The sequence below is a fragment of the Pseudochaenichthys georgianus genome, chromosome 13 (assembly GCF_902827115.2).
Source record: "Pseudochaenichthys georgianus chromosome 13, fPseGeo1.2, whole genome shotgun sequence".
In the NCBI taxonomy this organism is placed as follows: Eukaryota; Metazoa; Chordata; class Actinopteri; order Perciformes; family Channichthyidae; genus Pseudochaenichthys; species Pseudochaenichthys georgianus.
The window spans coordinates 37,468,300-37,485,052 of record NC_047515.1 but is presented as its reverse complement, the minus strand read 5'-3'; the positions used below and the strand labels follow the sequence as shown (position 1 = coordinate 37,485,052).

Sequence of the window (16,753 nt, the reverse complement as noted above, 5' to 3'; positions counted from 1 at the left end):
CACTAAATAAGTTTAGTCGATACCATTCATTTCGCTACAAATAAAGACCGTACAATTCAGTGGCATACCTCATTTATTATTGAATAAAAATTGGACATGAACACGTGCAGACTAAAACCAGTGTAACAAATTGACAACCCTAAAATTTGAATTAAGTCTGCATCCCCTGCTGTAAAAAAAAAGAAGAAAAAAGATTTATTTTAACTTTACAAAACACAGCTTTTGTAACACATCTGTCCAAAAAAGAAAAAAACAACCACTCACCCACCAGCCCCTTAATGTGCAAACATATTGATCTTTCCTGAATGAGCGGCTTTATTTTTTACATTTGTTCATTCAACGGTTCCACTGAGCAGCTCGCTTTTATAAATCAAAGCATTTCGTCAGCAGATATCGATCCTTCTTTACACTGTAAATAAGTTTCGTTAACCCCAAAGTCCATAACTTTACATGTAAAACTAAGAACGTAAGGGTAGGCTAGAGATGGTAGTGGTGTGGAGGTATGAAGGGGAAAATTAAGAAAAGCCTAAAATGTGGAGTGGACGCCGGCGACAGGCCTGGGACTGATGTCACTGCGCGGTGAATACAAGGCTTGAAACAGTCGACTTAACGCTGGGTGGGTTCCTCTCTCACACACACTCGATAGCACACACACCCTTCTGCTAAATATCAGCTACAGGTGTGCGGCTGTGTAGACGACAAATGAACAGACAGACATTTGTACATGCAGAATCTGCGTTCACTTGAATTTAGATAACTCCGGCTTTACAATTTAATGATAACATTTACATGAAACTGAATCTTAAATGCTAAGGCCAAAAATAAATCAAGATTTTCTGTAAATCATGTAGTTTACATTTTACGGTAATTTCCAGGATGCGTATGAGAAACCCAGACGACCAACATGATGGCATTAAGCTGGTGATATACTCAAATAAAACCACGCTAGGCATGTTCTCTCAACTGCATTTGGCTTTGACCGCTGCAGTGTGTGCAAGTTCTTGATGACCAACGCTAAAGAACTCCTGATTGGTTCACGCCCAGAGACACCTTTGGAACAACTTGCACAACGCCTGCAGGAGTCACACTGATATTTGAGACAATCAACTGTATTGAACATTCCTCAGGGAGCACGCCGGATCTGATTCACTTGGAGTATAACTGCAAATATGTAAGTGACCATCAGTCCTAGAGCTAGCCCGTGTGTGTGTTGTCAGCGGCGATGGCGGCTGTGTCCTGAGTGGCTGCTGCTGCTGCTGTGGTGTTTGCTCTTGTGGCCGCGCTCCCTCTCCCTGTCGTACGACCGGGACCTCTCCCTCCTGTCGCCACGGTGACCGCCTCCTCCCCGCTCGTGTTTGTGTTTCTTCGAGGAAAGGTCGAACGTGCCGCGCTCCCTCTCTCTCTCGCGCTCCCTCTCCCTTTCTCTCTCCCGCTCCACTTTGGCTGCGGGCGAGCGGGATCTCGAGCGGGAATGCGTGCGCTTCTTCTTGTGAGCCGACCCCCCGCTGCCGCCGCCACCACTGTTGCTGTGGCGACCACTAGGCTTGGAGGAGTCGCTGTTGCCATGGTGGCCGGACTTGGACTTGAGGTGGGGGAGGAGGGGAGAGGGCGGGTGTCGCCGAGGCGATGGACTGCGACTGTGAGAGCGGGAACGTGAGCGAGAGCTGTAGGTACCTGAGCGACTGCGTCTGCTGTTGTAGCTGTGGAGGAGAGAAGAAGACAGTTAGAGTTCAAAGTGTTGCGTAGTGATGTCACTATGTTGCAAACGTTCACAAAGGACCAGTACACCGAAGGTCTTTTACATATAACGTGATCTTACTGTCTGCGTGGAGAGCGGGATCTGGATCTGGATCGTGTTCTTGAACGAGATCGACTTCCGCTCCTGCTGTTCCTCCCGATCTTCACATCTTTCCTTAAGCTGGAAAATAAAAGATAAGGCTTATGTAATTAAAAGAAAAGAGAAAAATAAACTGTTAGATAAGTGGCTTTAAGGAACAGCTCTTGGGCTGGAACAAAAAATGGACTAATGCGGAAATGTTGTGTTATTTCCTCACCCGTTGTGTGGACTCTTGTTGGCCTGACTCCGGCCGTCGGGGTCCTTCTTCACTGTTTTGAGCGTCTGGGGGTTCGGGGACTTCTCCTCCAGCTTCACTGCGGGGGAGCAGGGCTTGGAGGCGGGAGAGAAGCCGCCCATCGTGGACAGGGCGGGGGTCCCGTCAGGGTTCAGACCTTTAAGCTTCAGCTTAGCCTCGGCCAGATACACCTTCCTCCGGTCCACCTCCTTCTCCAGCTGGTCCAGGTTAGGCTGGGGAGAAATCACAGCGTCAGTTTACACAGACAACACTGAGACAGCAGGGTTAGCACTCTGATGCCAACAGGTCTCGCCTAGGCACACAGTGAAGTAGTCTCGTGTACGTGTCAACAGAACAGGATTTGACCGTCCCCATTGGGACATCTAAGCTAGACCTGTCCCTTCCTTCACCCATCACACACACATGTGTTGGAGGACTAGCCAAAATAAGTGTTACATTGTAAGGGTGCAACGGTATTCGTACCAAAAATATTCGGTACGGGCCCTTCAGTTCGGTACACGTGTGTACCGCAGTGTACCGAACAAATATAACAAACATAAAATTGAGAACGTGAACAACTTGTTGGAAGTAATCTCAGGTGCTGCGTCGCAGCATTCAGAGTAATTTGCTCACATTGGGTTCAACGCGTCAGAGCGATTAAGTCATTTCATTGGACGAGAGGCATGAGAGCTGGTCACAGGGATGCGTTCAAATGTAGTCAGTAATTTGAGGAACTGTCGAAATGGCGAACGCAGATAAAGTTGAGCTCTAAAATCCCCCAGCATCATTGAAGTCTCCGGTTTGGGAACATTTTGGTTTCGCAGTTACGTACAAGGATGACGGACAAAGACAGGTGGACCGAACCAAAGCTGTTTGTCGGCATTGTTCAACTAACATTGGTGACGCGGCTGGCAATACCACAAACTTGCACACTCATTTGAAAAGGCATCACCCGAACGTGAATATCACCGGTACCAAAAGAAAAAAGACTGAAGTGCAAACCCAACCCCCGCTAGCATTTAGCATTTTAGCATTTGTCAGAATAAGTGAGAAATGGATTTCACTTCTGTTAGACAGCTATCATACTGAATAAATATTTACTGTGAATGTATGCAAAAATGTATGGCATATGGCTGTCTAACAGAAGTTAAATTCATTTCTCACTTATTCTGACAATGTACTTAACCCCAAATAAAAGAACCCAATAAAATGAGTTGTTAAATAATAGTGAAGTCACGTTGTATTAACAATAACTCATCTCTCTCGGTTTTTCTTTTTGAGCTTTGCTAAAAGCCACTGTGTCAAGTGTCCATCTTGGGTTGCCGTCCGGACTTGTCCAATATGGCGGACCATCTCGCACATGCGCAGTACCGATCGGGCAGGGGGACGGATCGGGTAGTGACAGCCTCCACCACTCGAACAAGTTCAGACCGAGCCAAAGCTGTTACAAACGCCAAATATCCTTATGCTGCCATGTTAGCAAAGCGCTACCTGGCTGTATCTGCTACCTCTGTCCCTAGCGAGAGAGTGTGTTCTCCACAGCAGGAGACATTGCTAGTGCCAGCAGATCTGCCCTTTCGGCAAGCAATGTGGACAAGTTCATCTTTCTTTAAAGAAACAACCAAACTGGCTGCTTAGGTACTAGTACAGGACAGATTATTTCAGTTCATCGAAATGCTGCACCTTAATGTTTATTTTGTATTTATTTATTTATACATTATTCACAGCTTAAAGGTGGGGTCGGTAAGTTTGAGAAACCGGCTCGAGATACACTTTGTTATATTCCATGGAATGCTCTTAACATCCCGATAGCAATGAATATCTGAAGTGCTTAAGATTTTTCTCCAAAATTACCGACCCCACTTTTAATAAAAATGAAAACTCCCCCAAAAAATAATTTATGTTTTGTGATCATATTTTCTGCTGTACCGAAAACGTACCGAACCGCGACCTAAAAACCGAGGTACGTACCGAACCGAAATGTTTGTGAACCGTTAAACCCCTATTACATAGTGATGTCATACCTTCTTCCTGGTGTAGAGTCTGAGGGTGGTGAGACAGACTTCTTTGACATCGTCCTCGCTGGCTCCAAACAGCAGGTACCAGCTGGGTCTGGTCGGCAGAGGTATCTGAGAGAAACATGAACAACAGGTTTATCAGGTAAACACGACACTCGATGTGATTATGAAAGAAGCATTGATGGCAAGGTTTCAGGAAGACGTGTGTGTGTGTGTGTGTGTGTGTGTGTGTGTGTGCGTACCTGCAGGGCTCGAGCAGCGAGGAATATGCAGGCACAGGCGATGGTCTCGGCTTGGAATCTCACAAACACATTAGTCCTCAGGGTGTCGTTCATGTAGTTCCTATGGAGGCAAAAACAACACATAGAAACAAACACATAGCATCTTCTCCACACAGAGCCACCGCTCACCCACATGTTTCCATAGAGGACCGCAGGGACGCGTCATAAAACCCGGAAGCAAACTCCTCCCGGTTCCCTCGACAAAACGCAATTCAATCTCTCCAAAGGGTTTTGGAAAATAGCTGGAAATAAGGTCTGTGGTTGAAACGCATTCAAGAGACGGATCACGTTTTGTTCAGCCGGATAATATCCACATGTCTACCCTACTTTTATCATTTTCGAATCATAAATCTAGAAGCAAAATGCTAACGTTATGCTATAAAGGAACTACAGCAGGGTCGCAGCTTCAGCGTCACGCGAACTTAAGATGCATATCAAAACTACAGATTCTAAATGGTACAAGTTGAAGCGTTAGTTCTAACAGTCTGCAGGAGGCAGGGACTTGTTTTCAAGCAGAACAGGGCAAACAACGTGTGTTTTACGTGTTCGGCGTAATGACGTACAACGACCTCGACGACTTCTGTAGTCCTATTCAGCCACTTGGTAACAACCATCGTTTTTCAGACACGTAAACTCTTCAGAAATCAGTGGGGTCACTGCTGATGGATTTAACGTCGTAGAACAAAACGTGATCCGTCTCTTAAACGTGTTTCAACCACAGACCTTATTTCCAGATATTTCCCTAAACCCTTTGGAGAGATCCCGTTGCTTTTTGTCGAAGGAACCAGAAGTGATAAAATGCTAACTCACGTCCGGGTTTTAGGACGCCTCACTGTGGCGCTCCATACGCATCACATGTTCAGCTGTTACTTAAGGTCAACAGATCGGCTACGTGTCTTGTCAATAGTGCCAAATCCTTCATTTTCTTTGTGTTTTCTGATTTCGATTCGGTAGATTTGACAAGTGCATGCACTAGCAGCAGCAAATTCATCAGGATTGCGGAAATTGCGATATGCATTCTGAACTTTTTATTTAACTTTGTCCATTTCTCTCTCTGGGGCATCCCCATGGGAGTGCTGTATGTCACAGGAAAAGCATGAAGACACAAATGGGGAGGAATCTACAGAAGACCCGCCAAGACCCTTTTTTTGTACAACCACACAATGACCTTTAGAGCAGCTAGAGTTAGACTAATGATGACTGAGACGATGACACATGCCTTGCAAAGGGACAGGGAGGGATGGGTTGTGGACATGCAGGCAAACGGATGCAACACATTCATGGAGAATGCACGTTCACATTGTTCTATGTGAGGAACAGTGAGACGGCATGTGTGGGGACATGAGTCAGTGGCCTGTGATGTAGTCACATGACGCAACACTGGTGTGATGTCTGAGTGCCTCTTACACAGTGATAAGGTTAACCTGAAACTTCCTTTAGCTTAAATGATATCCATCCACTGATCGTATTTCACTGCAGCTCCTCTGTGACTGATTTTAAAATAAATTAGGAATGGCAATCCATGCCCAGTCCTGAGGCTGAGTGGAGTCTGTGCTGGAGAACAGATTACGTGTCAATGGGTAAATTAGATTAGCCATGGGGAGAGCATTAGGAAAGACAAAATGGCCAGGATGTGAATTAGGACAGAACAGGGTGGTGTGAGCATCTATGTCCTCAGGAAACATAGAAGTCCAAAAAACAAAGATACAGAAACATGATGGTAGAACCCCGAAAACCTAACACTGATCCCACTTAATTATCCAAAGGACCCACAACCAGGGGAAATCCAACTGATCAGAAAGCAGTGAAGCATCTGTGTGAGTCAATATACACACAGGCAAAGTAAATGTGATCTCTCCGCTGGATGCTTGCCTCGACTACTTAAGGAAAACCTGCCACTCAGGGATTACTTCCTGTCTAACCTGCCTGCATTAAGTCACCTGACCTGCACTGTGGCAGCTCACTGAGAAACTGCCATGTCAACATCACTAAAGATAACCCGGCCGCTGGAGTCTCACGCCCGCGTGGGTGAGACAGGTCCTTGGAGGCAAAACCTGCAAGACAGACATGTCTGAACACCACGTCAGTTGGGGACAGAGCACAGTAAACTACTGTTAATATTAAAAAAATAAAACAGGCAGGTTAACTACTCAAAAAAAGATATTCTGCTGACGTTTACTTCATTGCTAGATGCAAGTAAACTATAAAAAAGTCAGAATATAGATAAATATGTAGCTACTTGGCAATAGCAGGTATTACAGTTAAAACCTTGTTTTAGCAAGACCAACAAAAATACAAATCCTTTTGGACACCCAAGAGAAAACAAGACGATGTTGGCGGTTGGGAAAGGTTCGCCAGCCCCCTTCAGTGAATCTCGGCATTGGGATTGGCTGTCAGGAGAGAGGCAGCCAGCCAATGGGGGGAGCTTCCTGAGGTCATGTGGTTGGAGGAGGCAGAGTTCAGAGGTTCTTTATGTGACTTACCAGCATGGTCTACCCTTTAATCAAAGAGTAGAGAGAAAGGACAAAGTTAAACCAAGTTCCCCGGCGGGCAGCGCAAATCAAAAACAGACTTTACAGCAAAGCCATGTAAAGGCAGACAGAGACACGCAGCAGGTTTAAACACATTGCTTCATAAGAAAAAAAATAGGTGGACGGGTTAAAATGGAGTGAGGTAACGTCGCAGTCAGACCTGGGCAAAATGGTTGTTGAAGGCTTTTCAAATGTGTGCTTAAAAACACACAACGGCCCGTGAGAATCACTTATCTGACAGGTGTTGGTTCCACTTAAGGGAGTCTCCCAGGATCCCAGCATTAATCAAGTGCTCTTCAAGCGAGTCAACCATTTGTTACATGTTCAACTTTAATTTTAAGCCCAGGTCTGGTGGCACTTCTTGCAGACATGACACAGGTTGCTGCTGTGGGGGAAGGTCAGTGCAGAACAGGGGAGGAACTTACCAGGCGGTCTGGACCAGAGTCTGGTTCTTCTCACAGTCCAGGACTTGAAGGTACATGACGATAATCTGGAATCAAAAAAATAAATCACACGTAAGAAACCACCACATGTGCCTGCTTTGAGAAGTGAGGCAAGTCTGCTAAAGCTGCTTCCTGTGTGGTTGCATCAGCAGGGAAAGCTGCTCTAGCGAAACTGCACAATTTAAATGTATAAGTGTGGGCTGTGCGATTATGGCAAAAATCACGATTATTTTTGGTCAATAATTGATATCACGATTATTAAAATCGATTATCCATCGTTTTATTTCGATTATGTTGTTTTCGTAATCGTTGGAAGCCAAAATCGAGATTAAAATACGATTAATGGCACAGCCCTAATATAAGTGTGTTAAACTCACCTTGTGAGGATGCTTGACATGCACACAGAAGCCCAGCTCCTTCAGGATCCGCCGCTCCCCTTTGATGACTTGGTTTTTGGTATTTATGTAGTTCTGATCAAGTATCAAAGAACTTGGAGCCCTGGTTTATAAAAGGAATCAAAATAAAATAATGTTTCCCCCTTTGGAAATAAAAATAAAAGAAAGGAAAGTGCCCTTTTGATTTCTTGTACTCTTTTCTCTCTCTTTTTTTCCCGTTTCAACCTACTTAAAGCAACAGGTCTAACTGTATGCGTGCCTGACAGTCTGCTGGGGTTTGCGGACTCCTGTGGTTCCACTGAAAGCATTATGGGATTTGTTGACAGTCCTCGACCTCATTCACCCCGTGTCACAGCTTCAATAGAAATATCAACTCACGCCAACGACAACATCACCACCTCGGCAGCGTGCAAAACAATTCACAATCTTCAAAACCTGAATTCTAATAAAGACACAACTATTATAATGAGATTTAGAAAACGTATTACCTATTCTAACGTTTCATCAAAGACACTTCCTACTTGACTTTTGTTAATAGTAAAGCAAGATCTCCAGATGTTAAGAAGTAACTATCTAAAGTACAGCTTTGTTAGTTGTATGACTACATTTCCTCTTCACTGCAAGCGATATTAAGCTAACCTACAAAACATCTGCTGGTTAAACACAGATCATTTCAAACTACTGACGCAGACAAACGGATCAAGAAATAAATAAAGCAAACGTAAGATGTATTCTGATCGTACGTCTGCTCACATGCTGCGTGTCTGCCTTCTTAAAATGAACTATCAGAATCCTACATCATGTCATATTTATGATGTACGATCTCAAGCACAACGACAGAAAACCTTAACTTTAAAACGTGGGTGGCATTGATGTAACACTTCCAACACTTGTGGGAAGTCATTTATCCACTTATCAGAGCCAAAAGGTTAATATGTTGAGGTCTGAAATAGCTAAAACTTAACGTCATGCTACAAACCACCATGCATGGTAACAACAATCTGTGTGATGCCAGTTACTCAACATGACACATCCAATCAACAAACTCACTACAATTGCACCACACTGGTACCCTTACTTTAATGCCAATACAAAGCCACTATTTATATAATGTCTTACTCTTAAAGCTACAGTGCTAAACCGGATCACATGGACTACAAGTATCCAGATATTTACTTCATCAAACAAGGTGATATTTCTATTAAAGCCATGGGTAACAGTTGGTGAATGGGATTTTACTCTTGAAGCACAAACAAAATGCACAGTGAGGAGCAGTCAGGGAAGAAGACTACGTTACCCAGGGGTCCGCAGATTGACGGACTGATACCCAAAGCTTTAGAGTGAACCACAGGAGTCCTCAAGGCGCCCCGGGGGCCAAGGACCTTCGGCCAACCTGTCTTCCCCGATCACAGTGCTGTCTCCCACAGGAGGGGGTGGGGCTGGCCCTTGGGGGAAGGAGACCCCCTTGCATCATGGTTGTCATGCCGACTGCTTCATCTTACGTACCATTCCACATCACCCAGGCTTTGGTAAATGTAGCTGGTCGCTGTTAGTTGGTTGCAAGGGAAAAAAGAAGCCAAGTTAATGCCAACGTCTAGAGTTTTGACATGAACAGATTTCTACGAAGACGAAGGACCGCACGCATAAAGCAGCGGTGCCTTGTCTTCTAGTGTTTAAAATGCACGCCAATTGTTTATGTGAATTTGTCGAGGTATCAGTTTCAGTGTATTGTCAATCGCAGCTGTTATATGTCGAGTTATTACACTTCTGTAACTACCAGTGAAGTGGAAACTGAAAAGTTTTAAAATGGTTTAGAGCACATAGATAACAGAAGAGCACTTTCACAGTAAAAACAGATCAACATCATATTATTAGATTAAAGAAATGCAACGTGTTCAATGTAACAATAACTGTTTTTATTTGTCATTGTCGATACTTACTTTTTGCCTCTGCTCTGTCTCAAATGGTGGAAAACATTGATGACGTCTCGTATTCGCCTGGGTGCTTCCTCAATCTTGGAGGCCAAGTTGATACAAGCCATAGCAACAATCTGGAAAGAAGATGAGTGAAGCAAAAAAAAAATTGGAAGAAAGGGTTCAATAACTGAAGACCTGCATTCAGTGATGGGGTGCCCTCACACGGCCAATAGATGTGAAAAAACGTAGGTAAGGGCCTTTAACAAACAGTATAGCATTTGACTCGTTTGTTCCGATTAAACTCCTGAATTTCCCCACGGGGATAATTTAAGTTCCATCCCATCTTAAACTACTGTTTTATTGTCTATGGGTAAATATTGTCTTTGTAGCAGTAGCGCACGGTGAGCTTAAATCAAGATAAGTCTAGTTGTATACATGGCCCTGTACTGACATTTTTCTCTGGGGTGAAGGCTCGTGTATCGAACTGTAAACACTATACAATACTGGATTTTAACGTTTATTTGTTTCCTCGTTTCATTTATCTGGAAAATACCATAAAATACGAGACCCTTTTGCCATAATATTTCGGGCTGATATGATGGGAGGCTGTGGCTCAGTGGGTAGTGTGCTGGACTTCGAATCAGGGGATAGCAAGCTCGAGTCCCACTGCAGTCAGCATGTCGTTGTGTCCCTGGGCGAGATACTTCACCCCAAATTGCTCCTGTGGGGATTGCCCACAGTACTGAATGTATGTAAGTCGCTTTGAATACTGGATAAAAGCGTCTAACAAATTACATGTAATGGAAGATTTATGCATTGGGATCAGTTCTTTAGGTTTGTGTATTCTATGGGGCACAATGTTTTTTAAAGTATATAGTACACTGTGTTTATATGTTTATGCCTCTACTGGATTGGTATTAGAGAGTTTTCTAAGATACTCTCCTGGGTATGTCTTTAATACTGTGAATATGTATATTTTTGCTTTAAATGTTTATTTTATTCAATTTGACAATTCTAATTCTTATTAAACCACTATTTTTAAAATGGCATACCGTACATATAGCAATACAGCCTTTTAGGAAGCCAACGACCGTTTGAATCTACAACACCGTTGTAATACTTGTAAAAACGTCCCATTACTCTCGTATTATTCAGTCAGTGTCACTACTGCAGCGTTTGCATTGTATATTATTGATACACAGTTCAGCCCTCGTCACCTCTTTGTCTTACAGTTCAAAAACCGCTTTCGACAACATGGCTGCCACGAACGTTTCCATAACGTTACGCTAAGCTAACAGTAGCTAGCTAACACCGGCCGGATGTTGAGCTATTTAAACCAATCTTACCTCAAAACTGTGTTTGACGAAGGACTTGGAGTAGAAAAAACGATGAAACAGAACCTGTCCGGTTGCCATTGCCACCTGAAGAGAGAGAAATACACACAATATGACTTCTTAACTGAGTCCTCTTGTGTAACCTGGCCTAATAAACCAGAGGCCTAACCTTATATCCTAGTTTTAAAATGGTGTTACTGTAATGTGGCCCATCATAGTGGTTATTTGTCAGTACAGATTCTATCTTAAGAGTCAAATTATTGTATATATATTTTTATTTGGTTTTATTATCTATTTTGAGATGCTTACATTTGTTTATTTTCAACCCTTAATTTGTTTGCTGATTGTGTGCAAGGCCTTTGTTTTAACATGTTGCTTTAACGGGGAAAAAAAAAAAAAAATAGGACCAAAACAGTATTTCTTATTTTATCTTAACCTTGCACAATGGACCGCCGCCATTTTGACTACACCACGCTAACGTTAGTAAGCTAACAGCTAACAGTCAGGCCGGGCCGTGTTTAGTAAATAAAACAAGTGTAACACCGCATGTGATAATAACAAGAGGTTAAATCATGTTATTTAATATGTTTACCTGTGGTAGTCTGAGCAGGATGCCCGCAGACTGGATGAGTTCACAGCCCAGGATACGGAGGTCGGTCTCGGTGTTCAGGTCGAGGCCGTCCAGCATCGAGGGCGTCGGGGAGAGACTCTCCTCCGGGATCAGAGAGTTGTCGATGGTCAGGTACACCTCCGAGTAGACTTTGTCACCGATGAGGATGCCATCGTTGTTCGTGGACGCATTGGAGGACACAGAGAGGGGGCCCGCGGCCATGTTCACCCGAGAAAAAACACACAGCGGATAACACAAAATCCTCCGGCCTCGACGAGCGGAGCGATGGCGGAGCAGGGTGACTGAGAAAGCGCCGTGACGTCAATGTCACGTGAAGAGGCAACGTGTGTGTTTGTGCATCCGCGGTGATAAAATAGTTCCTTAATAAGACAAGATAGTACTTTATTGATCCAAATTTGGGAAATGTACAGTATGTGTTGTGTTGCAGCAGCATAAAAGACATGGCATTTTACAATACAAATTAAAAAGACTAGAAATAAACAAGAAAGTAGAAAATATACATATTGAAGTTACAAATTAACAATAACAAAATATAAAGTAACTTATTATATATACTTAAGTGTGTGAGGGATGGAATATTAAATATTAAACTGAATATATAAATGTAAAATGTACAGTGTGATTGTAAGCAGCTATAGAGCAGAGAGTTCAGAATCAGAATTCCTTTATTCGGCCCATAGAGTAGAAATGGACATTGTTACAGCAAGTAAAGTCCCACAGATAGTTTACAATTAATTATGATGCAAGGCCGTAAAATCACATGCGACCCAAAACACATCCTGTATAGAGAGTTTGAGTTGCTGCAGAAGGTATAGATTACCAAACTGCTGTCAATCAAGCTGCTGAACAGTCAGAAACAATCGTGATTATGCTGTGTTAGGAGTTGTTGGGAGGTGCAATGTTTACAGTGTAGTTTGTGCAATCGAGAAGGTTAAATAGGGGAAGTGCATTATGTGTAAATAGTTATGGACACAATAGGGATATGTGCAATTTGACGGACACTATGCATAGGTGCAATAGGGAAAGTGTAATATTGATTTGTGTATGAATACAGTAGGGAAGGTGCAATATTTCATTTATATTTTTTAATTTAGCCTTTTTTTATACAGGTGTAGATCTCATTGAGACACAAGGTCTCATTTTCAAGAGAGACCTGTCAGTGGTAACACTGCCACACAAAGTCACAGACAGACAGGACACTAAACACAGAGGCAACACTCAAATACAACATCGTAAAAAAAAAAGTAGTCATTAAAATCCATATACAGTCAGATATAGCAGGTGCAAACACCCACAGATGATTTCACCAGCTTTTTTAAAATGAGTATAAAATCCGTGATGGGTATCAAAGTGGTCAGCTTAAGTTCCTGCTGAAGTGTGTTCCAGGTCGAGGGGGCAGAGTATGATATGGCTTTTTCCCCAAGCACCGTGCGTACTGAGGGGACGGACAGAGTGATGTCATTTTGAGATCGTAGTCTATAGCTGTACTGTTTGTGTGATATGTAAGTGGATATGTAGAGGGGCAGCAGTCCAAGCATAGCGGTATAGATGAGTTTGTACCAGTGCATTGATCTGCGCATTGATAATGATGTCCAGTTGACTAAAGCGTACAGCGTGCAATGGTGTGTGAGGGGTTTACAGTTGGTTATGAACCTCAGAGCCCCATGGGAAACAGCGTCCAGCAGATGAAGGGAGTGAGCTGATACAACATCCCCGTAGTCCAAGAGCGGCACAAATGTAGCAGCTACAAGCCGTTTCCTCGCACTTGTGGAGAAGCAGGCCTTATTTCTAAAAAAGAATCCCAGTTTTAATTTCAATTTCCTTAAGAGATTGTCAATATGTGGTTTGAAGCAGAGATGTTCATCTATGGTGATGCCTAAGTATCTGTAGGTGTGAACAGCTTCAATGGGGTTATGCTGTGCAGACATGATGCAGGGAATAACAGTTGGTAACTTTTTCTTATTGGAAAACAACATGACTTTTGTCTTTTTATCTGAATTTAACACCAACCTAAGGTGGGACAGATGTGACTGAAAAGTGTCAAAAGCAGACTGCAGACGTTCAAATGCAAGGGCAGCAGTGCTAGCACAACAGTACACAACAGTATCATTTGCATATAGATGTACAGAGGCGTCAATACTTTGACCCACATCATTTATATAAATAGTAAAAAGGGTCGGTCCCAAGACCGAACCTTGAGGAACGCCTCTGGGCACATTAAGAAAGCTTGAGGAGAGACTGCTGAATTTTACACATTGCTTGCGTTTTGAAAGATAGTTTGCAAACCAATCAACAGCTTGGTCAGACAGGCCTATATGTATAAATGCAATAGGGAAAAGTGCAATATTTGATTATGTATGAATAGATTAGGGAAAGTGCAATTTGATTATGTATGTGCAATAGAGATATGTGCAATAGGGAAAGTGCTGTACCTGTATGTTTCTTGTTTGTTTCTTTGCCATGTTATATGTGATCTCTGTTCTGTATCTATGAATGATTGACCTGAATGTTTTATGTGTATTATCTCGATGCCCAAGACAAATTTCTCCTAAGGGAGACAATAAAGCTCTATCTTATCTTATATATGCATACAAATATTAAAGATAGTTTACAAAATGCATTTGATAGATAGAAATAGAAATATACTTTATGGATCCCAAATTGGGAAATTATTATATATATTATAAGCCTGTTCACTGTTCAGGCATAACATATTTAAAAGGTGGAATAAAGTAAACATAATAAAATAAAACGGAAAAATAAAAATATATCTACAGTTATTATAAAACAAAATCATGTTACAGAAATTATTGACTAAAAACATTATTAGTATTTTTAAGAAACTATTTAGCATTGACAAATAATAAAGACAAGTATTTACCATGTATTTACACCAAATGTATATGACAAACTACAGTGTATTATACTGTATGTGCACATCTGTGATTTATATACTATGTATATGTGTCAGGATCAGAATCAGAAACTGGTTTATTACCAAATAGGTTACCTTACGAGGCATTTGTCTTTTAAGAAAACTATAATCACAACAAAAAAAATGCAGCAATATTTGCATCAAAGATGGTTGAAATGTTTCTGCTTCTGTAGTATATGTCTATTTTTCTGTTGCTGTAGTGTTTAACAAAACATTCATGTATCCAGAATGTTTTATATTGTGCATTCTTTAGGATATATGTTTTTTTTTAAACTGTAGATATGTTTATATTTGCTGTTTATTTTTCTGATCTAATGCTTCCTTCAATTGCTCAACGAAAGCTCAGTTTCCCCACATCTGAAGTAGATGTTAGATGACAAGGAATAAGTAATAAACACTTAAATAAAAAAATAAGTTGCAGGCCAAAACTGTTTCACGACTATAATAAGACATCACAGACCGTCTGATCATGCAGCCATACAAAATATAAAAATAACTATGATGTTTCAATCTTTGTTTCAAATGTTAGGACACAAGTGGTTGGTTGTTGTTAAATGGAGGCTCAGTTGTATTTAGTTATTTTATAGCAATATTGCCATATACACTTCCAGTTAACGTTAACGAAAAATGTAGGCAAAACAAATATCTAGTTGGACATATGTATTATTGTTAGTAAGATTTCCGACGTTACACGAAGGCACCAGAAGGAGGCGACTCACCACCATAGACTATATAAAGCTCACCACCAACGATGACGATGGATGACGTACTTTACGGGAAAGTCCTGACTGTTCTCTTATAGAACATATCCTTCCGCCATTTGAAATAAAGTCAGAGAGCAGCAGCTTGGCAGATTTGTACAATTAATCATTATGAAATCAGTATTAGCATGCGTCATTCACACACAACTCACAGGAAATAAATTATATCTACTTTGTAATTTTACGGTTCAACCGTTTAAAGATACAGATTACAAGGAAGGTAGGAAATGGTTACCTGTTTTAAGACAAATTATGGGCCTAATTTTAAGATGTTGTCGTTTTTTCGACATGTCCAAGAAGGTGCAGGTTCATAGTAACAGTTAGAACATTGTGTTCAGTTTCTGTTCTGTCAGCCCACAGGATTTTATAGCCTGAAGCCTTGCAGTACTCTAAACCGAACAGCAGAGAGAACCAGAGACACACCAGTTGAGGTTTCCGATAATCAGGATCCCCAAATTGAAGCACCTGGCTGTCTAGTTTATCCTGAGACGTTCACTGACCGTGTTGATACAGCAGGAGTCTCTGCAGTGTTTGACCCAGTTTAACTGCCTCAAAGTGACTTATGGGCCTATACTAATGCATGTATTTCTGTATGTGTTGTACGCCTAAGGGATATGTGTGTATTTAAATATTTACATTCAAAAACTCCTTTTTTGCTTGTTAGACTTGTTAGACTTTATAGGTAAAGAGAGCAAGGTAATTTGACTAATTGCACATTTGTTTGGTAATTTGCACCTTTACAGGAAAATACAAACTGTCCCGGATCATGCATTATTACCTAGGCCCTGTCCCTTAGGAGCGTAAAGGCTCTAGATTAATTATTATCGGCCGATTTGAATATTTAGTAGTTAACATTTTGGCCTTCAGCTCCTAAAATTAAAAGTGATACGTGAAGCTCCACGTCCTTCCAGTTTCTGCCTAAACCCTGCACCTTATCTGTAAATATATTCTTCATATTGATATACAATTGTCTGTACCTTGCCTCACGTTTGCTATCAATATGTGAAATATACTGTATACCTGATACTGCCTACTCTTTAGACTCTGGTCGGATGCAAACTGCATTTCGTTGTACTTGTTGAATGAAAATAAAGTTGAATCTAATGTAATCCTAGTGGTGTCAACGAGCAGTTTCATCACATTGATTTCAACCTTTCAGATTGTTTATTTACAATATGTGCTCGAGGTAAAAACTTCAACTAAATCATCTTTACAACAAAAAAACTGAAAAATCCAAAAGATTAATTAAACTGTGTGTAACAAAACATTGACCCAGCTTGAGATTTATAATTTGACCACAACACTGCATCATTGCATAAGGTTTTTTATTAAATCATAACAAACTAACCCACACACAGCAATCCTGAGCCCTTGCCCCAGTTTTCCAACAAAAATACTTTTTACTGGATCAACAGGGAAATAAGGTGGAGTTGTAT

General features: G+C 41.7%; 1 protein-coding gene across 2 annotated transcripts; it reads right to left on the bottom strand.

The window, feature by feature from the left end:
- Positions 1-60: 60 nt before the first annotated feature.
- ccnl1a (cyclin L1a) lies at positions 61-11,911 on the bottom strand. Of its 2 annotated transcripts, XM_034096782.2 has the most exons (10): positions 11,583-11,911; positions 11,003-11,077; positions 9,681-9,790; positions 7,723-7,843; positions 7,328-7,392; positions 4,333-4,432; positions 4,097-4,201; positions 2,055-2,305; positions 1,820-1,918; positions 61-1,700 (listed from the first exon to the last, which is right to left on the bottom strand). In XM_034096782.2, exons 1-10 carry the CDS (start codon positions 11,820-11,822, stop codon positions 1,214-1,216), a joined length of 1,653 nt encoding a protein of 550 aa, XP_033952673.2. In that variant the 5' UTR covers positions 11,823-11,911; the 3' UTR covers positions 61-1,213. The 2 variants fall into 2 exon arrangements, with proteins under 2 accessions (XP_033952673.2, XP_033952674.1); XM_034096783.1 differs by lacking the exons at positions 61-1,700; positions 1,820-1,918; positions 2,055-2,305; positions 4,097-4,201 and adding an exon at positions 6,855-6,868 and having other exon boundaries at positions 4,339-4,432.
- Between the last annotated feature and the right edge of the window lie 4,842 nt (positions 11,912-16,753).

What these genes read in the sequence shown, in the direction of transcription:
- ccnl1a (XM_034096782.2), bottom strand. Translation starts at nt 11,822, where the DNA reads ATGGCCGCGGGCCCCCTCTCTGTGTCCTCCAATGCGTCCACGAACAAC. An exon ending in GACTCTACACCAGGAAGAAG is followed by an intron (nt 2,306 to 4,096) that starts GTATGACATCAC and finishes ATTTCTCCCCAG; the next exon opens with CCTAACCTGGACCAGCTGGA. An exon ending in AACAAGAGTCCACACAACGG is followed by an intron (nt 1,919 to 2,054) that starts GTGAGGAAATAA and finishes TTTATTTTCCAG; the next exon opens with CTTAAGGAAAGATGTGAAGA.